Source organism: Cryptotermes secundus, unplaced genomic scaffold (genome assembly GCF_002891405.2).
Source record: "Cryptotermes secundus unplaced genomic scaffold, Csec_1.0 scaffold17, whole genome shotgun sequence".
NCBI classification, from domain to species: Eukaryota; Metazoa; Arthropoda; class Insecta; order Blattodea; family Kalotermitidae; genus Cryptotermes; species Cryptotermes secundus.
Window position 1 is genome coordinate 46,125 of NW_019729207.1, and position 17,488 is coordinate 63,612.

The window sequence follows — 17,488 nt, forward strand, 5'->3', positions numbered from 1 at the left end:
AGAGGAAGTTGTGTTGTGCACTTGTTGGAAATGGGTCTCTCAACGGAGGAAAAGTATTCATAGTTGAGTATTATTTCCGCTCATACGGAAGTGGTCGCCAGACAACGCGCTTCCTTGGTTTTGAGCAGCTGGATGTTATCACCCAGAAACCGCTACACAGTACACACGTGACGGTATGCTGTGCCGTCTCAGCACACGGTATATTAGGCAACTATTTCATTGAGGATGAGGAAGGCAATGCTCTTACTGTCACCCAAGAACGCTACAGAGACATGGTGATCAGTGGTTTCTAAAAAGTATTTGGTGCCTCTGAAGATGATCCAAATGGATCGACAGATGTAAGGCTAGTGAATCATCAAGTGAGAAAACTGAAATAGTCACATTGGACGGACTTGTCTTTATAATTATTAAATATATCTTTCTCCTAATGAGATAATTTTGAGAGGGAGAATTTTACGTGATGAGAACGTATTGTACAACGTATTTTAACTTTTGGGAGAATTTACCATAAGATCTGAGTTTCTGGAGATAAACCATTCTCTCTTGGGAAGAAATATATTTAAAAGGCAGCAATGTGAAACTGAGGCTTCCCTGCATAATATTCCAAATCTGCAACAGACACCAATGACCTAACTAGGGCACAGACCCCAAAACATTAGACGCATCTTCGGTACTGACAGTGTTTCATACTTTCCAGAAACAAAGCAACATGGCCACTATTCTGATGTGGCTCTTGCACAAATCAGAACACACAGATGTCTGCAACATATATGACTGCATGAACAATATCCATGTGTTTGATGAGAACACCGGGGTTCAATATCAGCCATATTTTCTTTACAATCAACAAATGACTTGATACTTATGTAAGTTAACTAATATCAGTTAAACTAATTTCAGTCTTTACCAAAGAAAGTGAACTCATTACAGCATATTTATCTCAGGGACCATTTAAGGTTTGCAGTTTTAAACAAATATAAACAACAGAAAATATGAACTATAAATTTTTGTTTTACATATAGTTTACAAGGCTTGAATGATTTTACATTTCTACATAAAACAAAATGAAATAATCCAACAGTGGTCTTGCATTCAGAATACAAATTAACACAAAAATATTAACAAAATTATGCAGATTTTTCAATGAGTAGAAATAAACTGCATAAATATAACCAATAATAATAAATAATGCTAATAAATAATATAACAAAACATGTTTTGTTAAGTATGATTCATGGATTTTGAACCACCTCCATCCCTGTTACCCTGCAATACAATCATCTCACTGCTCACACATCCAAGGGCTTAATCATAAAGCAAAAAACAATTATATAGGCCAGCAGCTTGTTACCCTGTGCAGAGGGATCTCATTGCGATTTATATGTTATAATAATTACAAAATGTTTCGAGGACAAGATACGCAGCAATTGCATCGCAAGATGGCAGTCTGTCTAGGACAGACTCTTTAATCCTCGCTTGGAACAAAACAGAGAGAACAATGGGGCTCCCCCCACCCACCCAACAGTTTACCTGTAAAAGGCTCCAACACAAATTTAAACTGTGAAGTGGCAAACATTTCTTTCTCATGATTACCAGGGAAGATTGCCACAATGTAACTTTTGTAAGAAAATAAATACACCAAATTTACACTTTTCTACATATTAATTTTTGTTGTAATTTTTTACGGAAAATGAGAGTTCAAAAGCTTACTTCTGACACATTATTAAATTCAATATATGGTATATTTATGATGAGAACGAAATGTTTACTCTTACATCAAGAAAAGACTGTTGGAAACTTCTTGTTTATCTCTGCACTGGTTTGAAAACACCTGTTGGCAAGCACTCACTGTGGTTATAAGGCAAATGACTAAGGTGACCACACACTTAGCTGCATCAACTAACAAAGCTGCCAAACACTTTTGACATATGCCGGTTCCTCATTTGCTCACTCTGTCAACCTGGAGTACATGGCCGCAAAAAACTTCACGGCAAGGACGGATGGCAAACTAAGAGGAGCATAGTTGATGGCATCTGATCACCTGCACGGCGCAAGCAACACTTCCAACCAGCAAGGACACGCTGTCACTTCCTGCCGTGAATAGTTGGGACCCCAGCCCTTGGCAAAACTGATGCGTACAGAGTTGGGGTCTACGGGCCCCGTGCCAGAATAGTCCCAGTGACGAGAACATGACGCTTTGTCAGCGTTGAAGATGTTCAGACAGTGACCTGGCGGTACCCGATATACCAGAAGTGTCCTTGATTCAGGATCCTCCAGTGTTGGAGAGTTGATGAAGATGGGGCTGTCCGAACGGTTGTAAGCCCACACACCGTCTCCCTCCTGGCTCAGTGTCACACCTGGAAACCAACAACTTGGTACACTCTTGTATACAATCTACATACATTCTATAAACATCTATAAACAATCTATAAACACCGCCTGTATCTGTCCTCTGTTTCTCCCGGAACAGCGCACTGTAGAAAAAATGGCAAAGCTAAGACATTCCTCTCAGATACAACATTGAGAAAATTGTTAATTTTGCTGTTATATGTATGGGTTTGAATCCAAGCCTGTGTCTGCTACATTATTTCCTCCACAAAAAATAATGGGACCACGAGGACGTAAGATCTAAAAGTTTGTGAAAATGGTACATTAGTACAAATATTATGTTTCTGGACATTATCCATTATCTCGTCTTTATCAAAAATCTCTTCTCTTTATTTTTTCAAAACAGAAAGTTTCGGAGACTGGAGATAGGGACTAGCTAAATCGATTGGGCCCAAATGAATCGGTTTTACCTGAAGACAAAGACAGAATCCAGTCTCAGAAACATTGTGTTTTGAAAAATAAACAGGACGGTTTTCAGAGAAAGACAAGGCAATGGATAAGGTCCAAAAATATAATATTTGTACTATGAAGACAGTATGTAACCTTGATGCATTTTACAGTAACCATGACAATGAAATGTGTTTACACAAGACTGTGGTATTAAGTTTCCTTTTTGTCTTAAGATAACTTACTTGCATATTTCAGTAGTTATAAATCCACTACAATTTTATGCAGGGAAATTAAACAGGCGGCCATTTTAGTGTGGGTATAGAATTTCCTTTACATGGCCTGCCCCATAAGAAGTGTGTTCTGAAAGTCAGTCAAAGAACCTGGACAGTTAAATGTTTCAGTAACCGACATAAACAACAAAAGTATTTGTGAAATAGTTGTGCAGGTTTTCTGCACGGGCAAGCTAGCACATACTGTATAATGGCTCAGGATCAGATGTGAAACTGAATGTCCTGATATAAATATTTCATGGTTTTTGCTGTCCCTTCAGGCAAATGCTTTACACTAGGCCATGACGACTTTTTCCATATCCGGTCCAATTCATTATTCAACATCATACACTCACATGCATCAATATGCAGAATGAGTTACTGATTAGAAAAAGTAAAGCTATCCCTGTAACAGGCTGTGGAGGTCCATGAGGGTAGTGAGATGTCAAGGCTCCCACATTTTCTAGACGACTGGATCACAGATGGCAGTGAGGTTCTGAGCCTTACGCGCCGGGAGGCCGCCCTTTACCCCAGGAAGATTCCTGGTACTCATTCTAGAGGCTGATAGTGTCATCAAATAAAATGACAAATAAATAAAACAGATGGCTCCATGAACCACTCTGCATCTGTCTAACAAGTTGCGACTCCCCCCCCCCCAAGGAAAGACAAGGTCAGAGCCCAAAGCCAACTACTAATATCTATTTAATACTGATTAACAGTGTGTGGCTCTTTACCTACATTGCCTTATACCCCTTCATGGAGTAGAGCATACGGATTCAACTTTAGATTTACGTCATTTAGCACACGAAATCACAGCAGTAACTATATATACCACTTGCTGCATTTTGTCTGCACTCATGTGCATGTTCCTTTTTTGCATGACCCTCAGAACAAACAGTGATTAACTCCCTCCATGGGATTAGCCACGGCACGGCACGTCCTCTGAGAAAGAAGATGTGAATTTTGAAATATTTAGATAAATTTCAGGCTCGAGAGGTTATGGTACACTGTTCAGAACATGCTGTGGGAGAGCCACTATTTTTTCGTGGGATGTATAGAACACAATACTTCTAAGCCCAAACAAACATGGAATGTATTTTCATAATGAAACTTAAATTGCAGTAAGTCGGTCCAGCTTGTTATTTCTTTCGTGTAAAGCACATTGATTCAGGATTAAGCATTTGGCTCAAAGTTCTCAAACTTCTAATACCATGTGGCTCCTTTAACGCAAACATAAAACCATCTTGTAACTTCCTGAAATAACAGTATCAAAATAAAAACAGTTAACAGAAATTAATTAAGCCTTACAATAGACTGAGGGGGAAGAGAAATTTAAAATCATAATTTTAAAGGTACCAAAAATATTACATGATTTTTTTTTAATATTTAACTTACGACTGCTTAAAGGAACAACAATTAAAGAACAACCATTTGTGGCCTTGCTACAGCACTCCATATGCCCCTACATGAATACTGATAGCCTTCCTTTTATAATACCTAAGTCGGTATTGCAACTGGCTATGGGCTGGACAACAGTGGGGATGGAGTTCGAGTCCTGTAAGGTCAAGAATTTTTTCTTCTCCAAGTGGTCCAGATCAGCTCTGGGGCTAACACAGTCTCATATGCAATGGGTATTGGGTGGCTAAGGCGACCGGGGCGTGAAGCTGACCACTCACCCCCAAATAGTGCAGAGGTCAAGAAAACGTGAATCTTCATATGCACTCCTCCATACGTCTTCATGGCGTAGTGTTTAATTAATTAAGCACATGGACAACTTTACACGAGCTTTTATAAGAATGCGCATAACCTCAATTTCGTTTGTCATGACCTCTAACTAGCCCATTCGAAGTTGCGTACGAACAAAAATGGAAACGAATACACTGTCAGCAAGTCAGTTCACCTTACGGTCTGGTGTTAAGTAAAACATTACGCCTATTGCAATTCTCATCACGAAATTTCGCTGTACGAACCTTCTCCAGAAACGCCACTATTCGTAAGAGTAAGGCATTCCTGTATAATTCAAACCCCGCGCGACGGGCACTACGTAATTACGTTAGACTTCGTTGTGCATAATATTGATGGCAATTCCGTGACTGTCACTACAGCAGAACAGCGATTTAACTATCACTGGCCACTCCTGCGTGTAACACAGCAAGCCCGGACTCTGAAGAAAGAATGTAGCACTGCTGTCTATATGTCAAAGAGTACAGTCTCAGCCAAAGTAAAAGTTACTTGACGACTAGCGGTTTACGACCCATCAGTTTGTCTTGACATCAAGCCCCTTGAGACTCACGGCCAGAGACTCTCCCCCCCCCCCAACTGAACCCTTGCGGTCATAGTCCTTATGTAACATCCTCTCTGACAAGGAGATGGGTTAGTCTCTTATGAATATGCTTGGCCTTGTCACGTGTACATATCGGACATACAGCGTGTTATTGAAAATTCTTCCTTTTGCACTATATACAAGGCGTCTGTCAGTACAGGATTTCCGAAGCTGATCATGCCTATCTTATGTATCTTACGCTACAACGACTGCTTAGTTACTTGAACGGTCGTAAGCTTGAACACCGCAAAATATTTTTTTTTTCGTAGCTCGCATATAAAGCATGCAAGTGTCAACATATGACTACAGGCCAAGGCCGTATAGCGAGTAGAGGTACTTACCGAGGCCTATTTTGGCGCGCGTCCGGCGGACGGACTCATGAGGTGGCGAGAAGGCATGCTGAGTCAGTGTGGCGAGGCACAAGCCGTCACCATGAGGTAGAGTAGTAAACACGTTGACCGCTGGCAGCTCCACTGAGAAGAGACGCCCAACTCTAGTTGCCAGTTCCCAGTAAGCCAGCTTGCACCACTCCCGCTCACCAGCCTCTCCTGAAATTCACCAAGTCTCAGTTCAGCTATGTGTATACACGTATCGAGCAAGTCACGCATCTGTGCCCGCTTCCAATTTTTGGAAAACATTAACATTTCGGAAAAAGAAGGAAACATCCAAACATTAAGAGCATTTTTAGCCTCTTCCGTATTTTTTGAAGATTAAAGTATGCTTACAAGATCACCTTGCGGTGTGTCTGTATGTACATCCCTTCACCCTAACAATTTCTGAATATCTGAACCAACCATTATGAAACTTTGCATGTATGTCTCAACGGGGAAACTTTATCATAAATCCCTACCATCAGTAATACTAACATTACATCCCCTCAATTTATTTAGGCAATACCCTTAATATAATATTACTGTCACGACTTTATCAAGTAATCGTATTTGACACTTTTTTCCCCCTTGGCACTACAGCCCCAGTGGGCCTAGGCCTACCTCCATGAACTCCGTTCAATTCGGTTTTTCTAGATCTTACACGTACGGTAGGACTCCTTGGGCGAGTGATCAGCTCGTCGCAAGGCCTCTACCTGTAGACAAACACAGAAAAATGCACACAAACATCCATGCCCTGAGTGGGATTCGAACCCACGATCCCGGTTTCCGAGCGAGCGAAGACAGTGCATGCCTTAGACCGCTCGGCTACCGTGACCGGCATCTGACACTTACAGAACCTAATTAAAAATAACTACGACAGTCTGATTGGTTTACACGCTCCAAAGATCACTGTAACTACAGCACATACAAGTTTTCTTAAGTCTTCACTAGTAGTTGCTTGTCAGCGGCTTTCAACGGCGGATGTTACCATCCCTCTGGGTTCCCGAACTATCCGCGACCTCAGCTACCTGCTTCTAAAAGCAGCTCAGGGCTGAACCACTGTGTGAGAGAGAGAGAGAAGAAGTGGTGGTCGTAGTGAGACACACTACATTGGGGGGGGNGCTAACGTTGGGAGGGCTATATTAAGGCGAAATTTTGATGTTAACAATGGGAGGGCTGCATGTGAGGCATGCAGTGCAACGTGGAATTGGGTACCAACTCAGCATTTGCTCTAGTACCGAGGAAAACCACGGAAAACATCAGTTACCTCACTGCACTCCACCGACACGGACCGCACAGAAAACATCGTTCCAGCCTTGCCTTTGTTGCTTGCGCAGCCATCGACGCGGACCACGCAGAAAACACCATTCACCTATTGCTGGGTCATTACCTAGTAACGGCCGTTGTGAGTTTGCTTCGCGGTCGTCGCCCAGTAATGGGCCTATATGCCGCATTACATTTCAAAATTTGTTATGTATATGCCACCTGAGCCCGTCTGAAAGGAGAACTTGATAAATCCCTGCCATCAGTAATACTATCATTACGTCGCCTCAATTTGTTGAGGTAATAACCTTAATATTACTTGAATGCCTGAACCGATTATCATGAAATTTTGTACGTATATCATGACGCCTCAGTCCATCTCAGAGGGGTACTTAATAATTCGCTCTCATCAGCACTACCAACATAACTGTCGTATGAAATATTCAATGTGTTGTGAAAGGGCTTCTTGTTAATTGAATCCTCCCCCCCCCATGAAAGCTCTAGGGCGAATTGTGAAATTTATGAGCATTACCAAGTTTTTGGGAATCATGGACTCAACCGAGTAGTTGTCTCCCCACCTTCTCACTTGACGACGATAACAGATCCGGTTTCCGAAACATTGTGCCCTCTAGGAACACTAGACAATGGACGAAGTCCAGAAGCACAGTAATCCCAAAGTGTCGAAACCATTCTGAACCGACTAGATAGTAACTAGATGCGTAAACGGCTTTAGCCTACTGTCTGTAAGGAATTTTTCTGGCTTCCCCCATCGAAAAGGAAAATCGTTTGCCATTCTGACCTTAGTCTGGAGTCATGTGTCAACAGTTCTAGTAGTTACTGACATGACAGCCAGGTGGCAGTGAGAAGCGCCTATGCTTCGGCTGGCATTGCAGTCTCAACATTTCCATTCTTAATAGCATGCATATTCAACGAAATTGCTGGAGACGGGAACTCTTAGTTCCCAGGTTACGTGCAACTTCGCTCACGCGCTGGACACGTCGCTGGAGGTGTCCGGTTAAACAAAAATTTCAGTTAACACCTGTGTCCGTTGCCTCGACGCCACAAACCTGCGCTTGGTGGTTGTACTTAGCTGTATATTTAACGTGTATCTCTACCATACCTTACTGTTGCATTATGTTGCAGGCCGCCAGTAGATCTGATGAGCGGTGTGTTGCTACTGACCCTGTGATCAGGGGTCTACTGAACCCACTAAACTGTCGAGTGTTTTGTCCCAATTTCAGGGAGGAAAGTCATATAATGCACCTTTCTCTCTCTCTCCGTATTGTATTGCGCAACCTCCATGTGCTTCCGTAAATTGTTAACACTGTCCCCGTGCTTAATTAAGCACCACGCCATGAAGACGTATGCAGGTTTAGGGGTATAGCTCCAGCAGTCTTTACCTCGACACTAGACGGTGAGTCGCCAGCTTCACGTCCTGGCCGCTTTATTCACGGTGGAACACTGGATAGAAGGCTAGATGGATCCCACATACGGTCTGGACGCTGTAGAGAACATAACATTTGTCGTACCAGCAACAGAACCCCAATTACTGGCCGGTCCAGCCCCTAGGCAGGCTGTTACCAACTGAGCTATCCCAGCGCCCAAGATGTACATCTTAATAGTGGCGAGCTCGCATCTCCGTACAGAGATGTCGCCTCTGGAAAAGTTGTTACACTCTTCTTGCATAAGGGACCTTCTTCTGCACTTTTCCTGGAATTTGCGCACATCGTTTCACTCTAGCGTACGCTCACTGATTTACGACGACAGGACAAATGCTATGACGCCACAAATGTTATGCGCATGGAAGGCGTCTCTTTAATAATCACGAACCATTAAAAGTTAATCCCAAATAATAGTTAGCCGCGCCCAAAGTTCACACAACTTTTCCGTTTCGTTCAAGGCAATTTGCATGCCGATACGCAAATATAAATTGCGAAACAATGTTTACGAATCGAGATGAACTGCCGCTGTGATGTCAAATGGTCCTAGCCCACTCGGCTCTTAACCGTTAGAAGCACGAGTAAGTCAGAGTCAAGAATTACTTTCTGACTGGCAGATTACCGGCGGGTTACCGCCAATCAGTTCATTTTGGCGACAAGCCCCTTGAGACTCACGACCAACTGAACACTTGCGGTTATATCCTTATGTATGTAACATCCTCTCTAACGAGAGGATGAGTCTGTCGTTTACAACTGCTGTTGGCCCTGCCAGCGCAGCCATTCTCAGGTCTGAGTCCTGCATGACTCACGACCATATTTTACTGTCTCAGATTCGAGACTCCCAAGGTACCCAGCATTTATACCCCACAGGAATAGGGCGATCCAGTTATACACCCAGGTACTGGCTTCCCTTTTCGTCGGCTCCTACAACTCGAAGGGCTACGGTGGAGGTACTGGACCCCGCCTCCACACGGGATAGCATGAATAGGAGTTAACAGTCAGAGTTACTTTTAAGGCTGCCGGTTTACCGTCAATCGGTTCGTCTGGCGTCAAACGTATATGCATACACACGGCGTTCAGCACGAATAAACTTTCGTGTAAATAATATAATATAAACTTCAGTTCTTACCGCATATAGGACAGAGCGCACACTACAAAATCAACATCTAATAATACTACAACTTTTATTTTAAATTCTTGTAAGCCTACTTTCCTTCCTTTGAGAAAATGAAAGTAGGCTTATGCGATCTCCATGCTGTTTTTAAACACCCCCCCACCCCACCAACTTATGAATCGCTGGACCAATCTTTATGAAACTATGTATATCATTGCTCTTGAGCCAATCTCAACGGCGTACTTCATAAACCCATCACATTAGTCTGTCTACATGCATATCCCCCTATAGTTGCTAGGTAACGGCTCGGTAAAAAAATTATCGCGGGAACGAACACACGTCAACAACAGAATTGTTGGGCACGTCATTTTCTGTGCAGTCCGTGTCGTATGAAGGTCAGTAGGTGACTAGTTCTTACCAGAACGTCTTGTTCGAGTATCATACGAAAAGCATCTAAATTACTCTGCTCACAGAAAGTGCAGAGTCTGTGAATGTTACAGCAAACAGAGCCTTACGTTAAAGGGTTAGCAGCGGCCTCCGTAGTCTAGAGGTAACGTTCCCACCTCATGACTCGTAGTACGCGGGTTCAAATACTCGGCGGAGGTCGTCGAATTTTTAAGGGCGGAAAATTTCACGGAACAAGTCCTCCGGGAGGGACTTTAAGCCGTGGGTCCCGTGTCGTAGCTTTACGGCACATAAAAGAACCTCATATCTCCAAAGGTCACTGAGCCAAATTACGGACGTTTCCCGCCCAACAGCAGTCTCTAATACCTCTGGTAGATGGGGGAAGCATTATAGATACCTCTCAGCTAGTAGAGCCGGTCTCGCTGGCCGGGCGGGACTGATGGTAAGCACCAGTACCGGCAGGATATAAAGACTGGTAGAAATCATAGAGGGAAGCACAATGGACCAATACAGGTCTAAGTGCATGGGGAAACCCACCCTCTCTAATAACTAACTAACTAACTAACTAACTAACTAACTAAAGGGTTAGCAGTCGGATTTCCATCGCTTTAAGTAGAATTAAACTTCTCCCTAACAGACAGAAATGAATGCACAATTGTTCTCAAATTCCCTGCCACGGGAGTAATGCACGACACAGGAAATGAGACTTTCTGCATTCAGCACCGAAATTAACTCGCAAACCTTCAAATTCGGAACCATCCGTAACGATACAACAACGCACTCTACGTCCTCCCACCTTCATTTCAAACCCGTTCAGGGCGAAATCACCCCTGATACTTCGTATTTTGGATATCTCGGATTCAGAACTCGGTCAAGAGACCGCTGTTCTTCCTGGTTTTCCTCAGTCCCTTCGACTAGGCGTTGGCTGTTTCCTTACAAATCCCTTCAAATTCATTATTATTTATTCTACCCATTAGATGATATAATCTGACCTACTGAGCGCGCCGTTAAACCAAAAATAAAGAAAGTTCTGGGGAGCAACTAACCGCCTTTTATTTGATACGACACGGACTGCAAAAATATAAAATAACGAGAAGAAATGGGAGGGGGGAGACTCTGGAAGGCAGCAAGGCGATGGACATGGATGCAAACAAATCTCACATGCGAAAAGCATACGTTTCCGATGCTGCTTCACTAGGCACTGCCTGCCCAAATGACCTCAGTGGCAGCTCTCACGGTCGCCATGTCAAGCAGTTCGCTGTTCTCATTCGTCCTGACACACAGTGAGAACCGCGGAACTAAGTCACGACAGCCTCTGTTCTAGCCGAGACTCAAACCAATCACTTCCAGATTACTGCTGCAGACTGATAACTGGAGAGCTGCATCATGACCACCGGGCAGGTTAGAGCAGCAGCACAACCTCACACACGCATGTGGAACCGTGGCTATCCTCACTGAGGTGTGTCGTGGTTTTATTCTGACCCTTGAAACCCCTTTCCAATCCACCATTCTTCAGTTGCTCCCCCGTTCGACGCTACTGAAAACGTAACCCCCAGCCCAGAGAACATGAGGCCATTGGAACAAGCCATTGTCGCGTATCAGCTGGCTGGGGATCTCCCTCCAATTCGGGCTCTTAGAACTCGTTTCACGTAGTAGGGGTTCTGTAACACAAAGCAGTTCCATAATGTTATTGCATCTCAGGTTGTCACAGCACCATCTTCGAAGATGTGATTGCGTGCAGTCTGATAGAAATTCACAGACGTTTCGGCAACACATACTGCCAACACGGGTCGTTTCTCCCTGCTCGTTGCATTAACATATCTTCGTCCCTCAAGATACGAAATATCGGCGAACTGCCGCATTAGTCGGAGTCACCCAACAGGACAGCACCCCACACATTCATAAATATCTATGTACAAGTCTATGTTATTCTCTTGAGAGTATACTAATGTTCTCTCCCGCCCCCCGGCATCAGGGTGAAGGTCTGACGTCAACCCCCCAATGCGCCTGGAGCGCCTCTTCCCTGCAACACTAATTACGTGTTCCTTGCGCGTGGCGTCCTTCGGTCGGCAGCCAACGTGCGTTTGGCAATAGCCGCGGCTCAGCTCGACACGACTGACTGAATTGTGGGGAACATCCTGCCTTTTAAAAGAGGTTCGGTGTCTCAGAATCCACAAATAACACAACATTACACTGTCACCACAGAAACAAGTCCTCCTCCTTCTCCTTACTCTTCCTCTCATTCCGCCTCATCCTTCCCCTTCCTCTTATTCTTTCTCCACATCTTCCCCTTCCTCTTATCATTCTTCCTCCACATATTCCTCTTCCTCCTCTGTGCTGACGCACACAGTTGTGAATCTGAGGTCTCAAAGGCGATGCTCCGTGCTTCCCCCTCTCTCTGCCATCAAGCCGCATCCCCCCCCCCCTTCTGATCCTGAACACGTCTGTTGCTATGCTGAGACCGCGGAAAGGAATACAACTGATGGTGGGGATAGAGCCGCCTAAGGGTTCCCCTCCCTACATGCCTTTGCGTTTCACGAAAGAAATACGGAACGTATGAGGGCAGTGTTTGTATCTGCACTGTGGACAGAAAGTGACGAACGGTTATTTCTTACGTGTATCATTTCAAGACGTTTAAACATGAGTATTGCTGATGAACTGGAAAGGATATGTAAGGAAGCAGTCAAGAAACTATCTCAAAAATTTATCTGTGAAGGAGTGGGGAACGCCACGAAAAACCCTCAGTCGGGGTAAACATTGTTCCTCCTGAATACAAAACAAATATTACCGCTGTACCAATATGTATGGCGCATCATACGCAAAGCCCTACCATAACCTATGTACAACCTCACTGGACTCCAAATCCACTAACGGACAGTACCTACTGTCGTGCTCCCCTCCAGCCCCTTATGGCTTTTGCCGGTATCGAAAAGTTATCAAGTGGTTACATACATCCGTGTGAACAGCACAGCTTGACGACTGGAAGGGAACACGGGGAAGTACGCTAGAGGGGAGAAGCGTTAACAGTTGAATGGAGATCTGGATGGGAGGTCTTATTTCTGTGACCTCGGTATAAGAACAGTCAGGTGGCTGTGTGAACACATCAGGATTAAGTGGGCAGAACTCCTCACATCTCAGCCATAAGACAGGATCCAATCTGAGCTTCTCCGTAGTTTACGCCAGTACCTCACAGCAAATGCAAACTGGTGTGCTCGGCCATAATCTTGGCCCATCACGCTCGAGCCAGTAGGTTCTTCTGAAACGTCAAGAACATGGCGTCACATTCCAGAATATAGCAGATGAAGCGTTCCGCCGTGACGAAGGGGTGACATTCACCTCACTGCCCACAGCAAACACTGTACTCGCTTCTGTCGGATGTGTTTCAAGCTACTACCTGATTTCTGGTACTTCTCTGCCTTGAAGACGGAGACAGTATGCTCCTGCGAAACGCTGGTACCCATTTACCAGATTACACTGTGTATAATCCTGACGACAACATTACGAACATGTTTTACAGCAGTCGAATCCATCAGTTCATGACATTATGTACTTGATTATTCTTACTGTTTAGTGTATAGTGTGCTTATTTGTTTTATTAATATTAATTAATATAATTTTAGTTGTAAATGTATTTGCAATGTATCCATTGTGTGTGGTGTCCTTTGTTGTTTGTGTAGTTTTGTGTGTGCTGTTTTTGTGAGGGGGTGTTATTTTGTCTGATGTGTGTTATTTGTGTGTGGTGTCTTATTGTAGTACCACTGCCACTTGCACTTAAACTAAATAAAGGAATTATAATTATATTTGCGAAGAACAGTAGAAAGATGGCAGGGTGAGAACGGCCAATTCGTCCGCCGCGATCTTCAGGCAACTTCACTGTCAATGGTGATGTGCGGACCAACATATACAGTCATCTGCAGGCGACTTCATCACTTGCGTTGTACGGACCAGCATCTTCAAGAAACTTCAGCTCACTGGTGTTGTGCAAAGCAACATCTTCACGAAACCTCTCCGTCACTGGTGTTGTGCTGAGCAACATCTTCACGAAACTTCTCCGTCACTGGTGTTGTGCAAAGCAACATCTTCAAGAAAACTACTCCGTCACTGGTTTTGTGCAAACAAACTTCTTCAGGCAACTTCAGTCGCTGGTATTGTGCGGACAATATAGAATGACCTTCGGACACGATAGTGACTGCCAACACATTTCCATATCATATTTAATATCACACCTAAATATCAATCTACACTACCGGGAAAACGTCCGTTGGAATTTATTTCCAATCTTTCTTCGTCCTTTAAATCCTTTCTTTTTTCCTTTATCCGCTTCCGAAATTACTTCCTTTCCCCGTAAACTATGTATTTTGTAGACATGCATGTTTCTTTTTATTTTTAATTTTAAATTTGTGTGTAAAATCCCAGGCTTCGCTCCCACAACACATGTTTGCTTAGTGAACTTCGCGTACAGTTGCAGTTTGATGAGGGTTACAGGCTGCTATGGTATCCCAGGTGGTGGTACAGCTCTGAAATGACGTGTTGGCTGTACGGTTTACATGATCCTTCCAGCAGTTTCCGAAACAAATCAATTCCTAGATGCACGCACTTCACTTTCCTTGTTGATGTAAGTGGTTTACCTAAATAAAACATGTGTACAATACGACCGTAAACATGCTACGCAACATCACGGAAACAATGCGCGCATGCGCCGGTTGCACCTAGTACTAATTCTGCCTACAGATGGATATTCTACCTACAGTTTCTCCGTCAACTGTCACCATATTCAAGAAAAAACTTACTTAGACGACTGTTTCAATACTGGATGTACTAACTGGATTGTAATTACATAAATCGGAGCCCCTAATATTTAGAGCCTCGGGTTCATACTTCACAGGAAGAATTGCAAGACCAACAAGTCAACGCCGTTTAGGAAAACACTAGCTGTTTATTGTGAGAACCGTACGGAACACACTGTGTGGGCAGAATGCACAGTTCTGTAATTATACAAATCCACTTCGTACCTCACAGGAAACACATTACGTCTCCGCTACAGAGCTCAACCGGTTAATGCTGTTTAGGGAAATAATCGTTGTTTATTGTGAGAACCATACGGAACACACAAATACACTGCATGGGCAGAATGCAGTTCTGTAATATATACGTGCACAAATCCAGGTCGTACCTCACAGGAAACACATTACGTCTCCACTACAAAGCTCAACAGGTTAATGCTGTTTAGGGAAACAGTCGCTGTTTACTGTGAGAACCATACGGAACACACAAATGCACTGTGTGGGCAGAATGCAGAGTTCAGTTCGTACCTCACAGGAAACACATTACGTCTCCGTTACAAAGCCCAACCGGTTAATTCTGTTTAGGGAAACAGTCGCTGTTTATTGTGAGAACCATACGGAACACACAAATAAACTATGAGAAACCTGCTGATATTCCTTCCTTTCTCTTTGCCCATCCTTTCGCTCCCTCCTCTCCTTTGTCTTCTCCCTTCCTTCCTTTTGTTCTGTTTCATGGATATAGACCACCGGCCTGTTTCCTAATTCACGCGAACACGCCCTCCCATACTTCGGTCTCCTCTGGGTTTATAATTTAGCAATGTCTTTATCTGTTCGTTTCAGTTTTCCTTATGCCTTTCTATTCTCAGTTAAACCGAATATTTTCAATTCTGAACGCACGTCCATGCTAGCGAAGTGTACGCAACTACTGGACGTAAGGAACCTCACTTCAGCAAACTTTTTGTTTTACTTTTCTCTGACCGATTTATTGTTCTCTGATGGCAATCTTCATGAGAATTTTCGGATTACATTACGAGTTATCTTTTACTGGCAAGAAAAGGGAAGTAACATAGTTACCGCCAATCGCAGTGGCCGCGCGGTGAAATGTCTTCGCTATCTCGAACACTGGGATCGTGGGTTCGAATCCCATTCAAGGCACTGATGTCTTGTGTTTACAATATTATATATAAGCATCCTGTTGCACTCCATACGATAAATGACAGCAACGTGTTATACACCTGATGATGGCCGTCTGAGGCCGAAACATGTAGTGTAGAGGAACAAGATCAAGGACACATAATATATTGTTTGCACTTGAGACGGAATTTGTATCATTATATCATTTATCGTCTTGTGTTTATTTTGTGTCTGTTAGGTACAGGCCTTGCAACAGGCTGATTCCCCGGCCAAAGAGTCCTACCAACTGGCTTAAGATTAAGGAAACTGAAGTGAAACGAAGCGTTTCATGGATGCCCTATGCTCGAAGTGGGATCAGCAGAGATATTAGAAGAACAATACAGTTACCAATGCATTGGCACAACAAGACGGTAAGATTCCCCTTCTGTGATCCTTCTTAACAATTCCACGTTCTGTCGGTCTGTAGCAATAAGAATTAAGATTGAAAAATGTCGGTAATTCTAAGATGATAGTAGCGAAGACGAAGAAGGGAGGAGAGGTGAGGGGGGAAGCTGTTGCTTCTTCCAGCTAATTAATATGCGGCGACATTGGTCACGTGACGAATGTTGCGGGCGTGGCTTACAGGGGTCTGCCTGCCTGCCTTGTTGCTGAGGTCATTCCTAATTTTAGGAGCCCTCGTCTTTGGGCTCCACAATTCCCTCAATGACATAACTCTCCAGTCTCTTTCTCCCACTTCCCCTTCACTCATAGGTACTCCCCCCTCCGACCACATTCTGTTGCTACCACTGTGGAGCTTCGGTGGGTCCTTAGTTCAAATCTCCTCCCGTTGAAAGAATACCCGATCAAGACTCACTGTGGTTTTCTTCAAGCCCTCCAAGCAATTAAGAGAAATGATCCCTTCCACAAATTCGTTATTCAGCTAATGTCGGTGACGTTAAACAAACACTAAATAAATAAATAAATAAATAAATAAATAAATAAAGGGAAAACAGATAATATATAAGTAGTCCCTGTGTTTAATTAAACACGATGTCATTCAGACATACTGGGAACTGCAGGTATAGCTTCAACATTCTTGACTTTGGCACTAGATGGAAGTCAGTGGACAGTTTCACGTCCTTGCCGGTTTGCCTCCCCCCTTCCAACCTGAAAGAGTCCCCCCCCCCGCTTCCACGGTGGACTGGAGGCTGGGTGGGTCCTAGAGTCACACAGGCTGTCATATTTCGTGAAGCAGCTATCCCCCTAAAATAATCAATTTAATGTTCAAGGTACTCATGTCACTAATCCTATACAGCACAGTGGTTACTATAAATACCACCTGCTTTAACATACTGTAACTCTGTATTCTGTCTACACAGAGTATCTATGTGTTCCGTATGGGTCTCACAATAAACAGCGACTGTTTCCCTAAACAGCATTAACCGGTTGGGCTTTGTAGTGGAGACGTAATGTGTTTCCTGTGTGGTACGGACTGAACCCTACATTTTGTCTACACAGTGTATCTGTGTTCCGTATGGGTCTCACAGTAAACAGCCACTGTTTCCCTAAACGGCATTAACGGGTTGGGCTCTGTAGCGGAGACGTAACGTGTTTCCTGCGAGGTACGAA

General features: G+C 43.7%; 1 protein-coding gene across 1 annotated transcript in view; it reads right to left on the reverse strand.

The window, feature by feature from the left end:
- Window positions 1-379: 379 nt before the first annotated feature.
- Window positions 380-17,488, reverse strand: part of LOC111865348 (mothers against decapentaplegic homolog 6) — a 113,077-nt gene continuing 95,968 nt past the window's right edge. The window contains exons 4-5 of the mRNA XM_023853285.2: window positions 5,712-5,918; window positions 380-2,357 (exon numbers count right to left, since the gene is read on the reverse strand). Coding sequence (XP_023709053.1) covers window positions 2,038-2,357; window positions 5,712-5,918 — 527 coding nt within the window. The 3' untranslated portion in view covers window positions 380-2,037. The remainder of the gene's footprint in view (window positions 2,358-5,711; window positions 5,919-17,488) is intronic.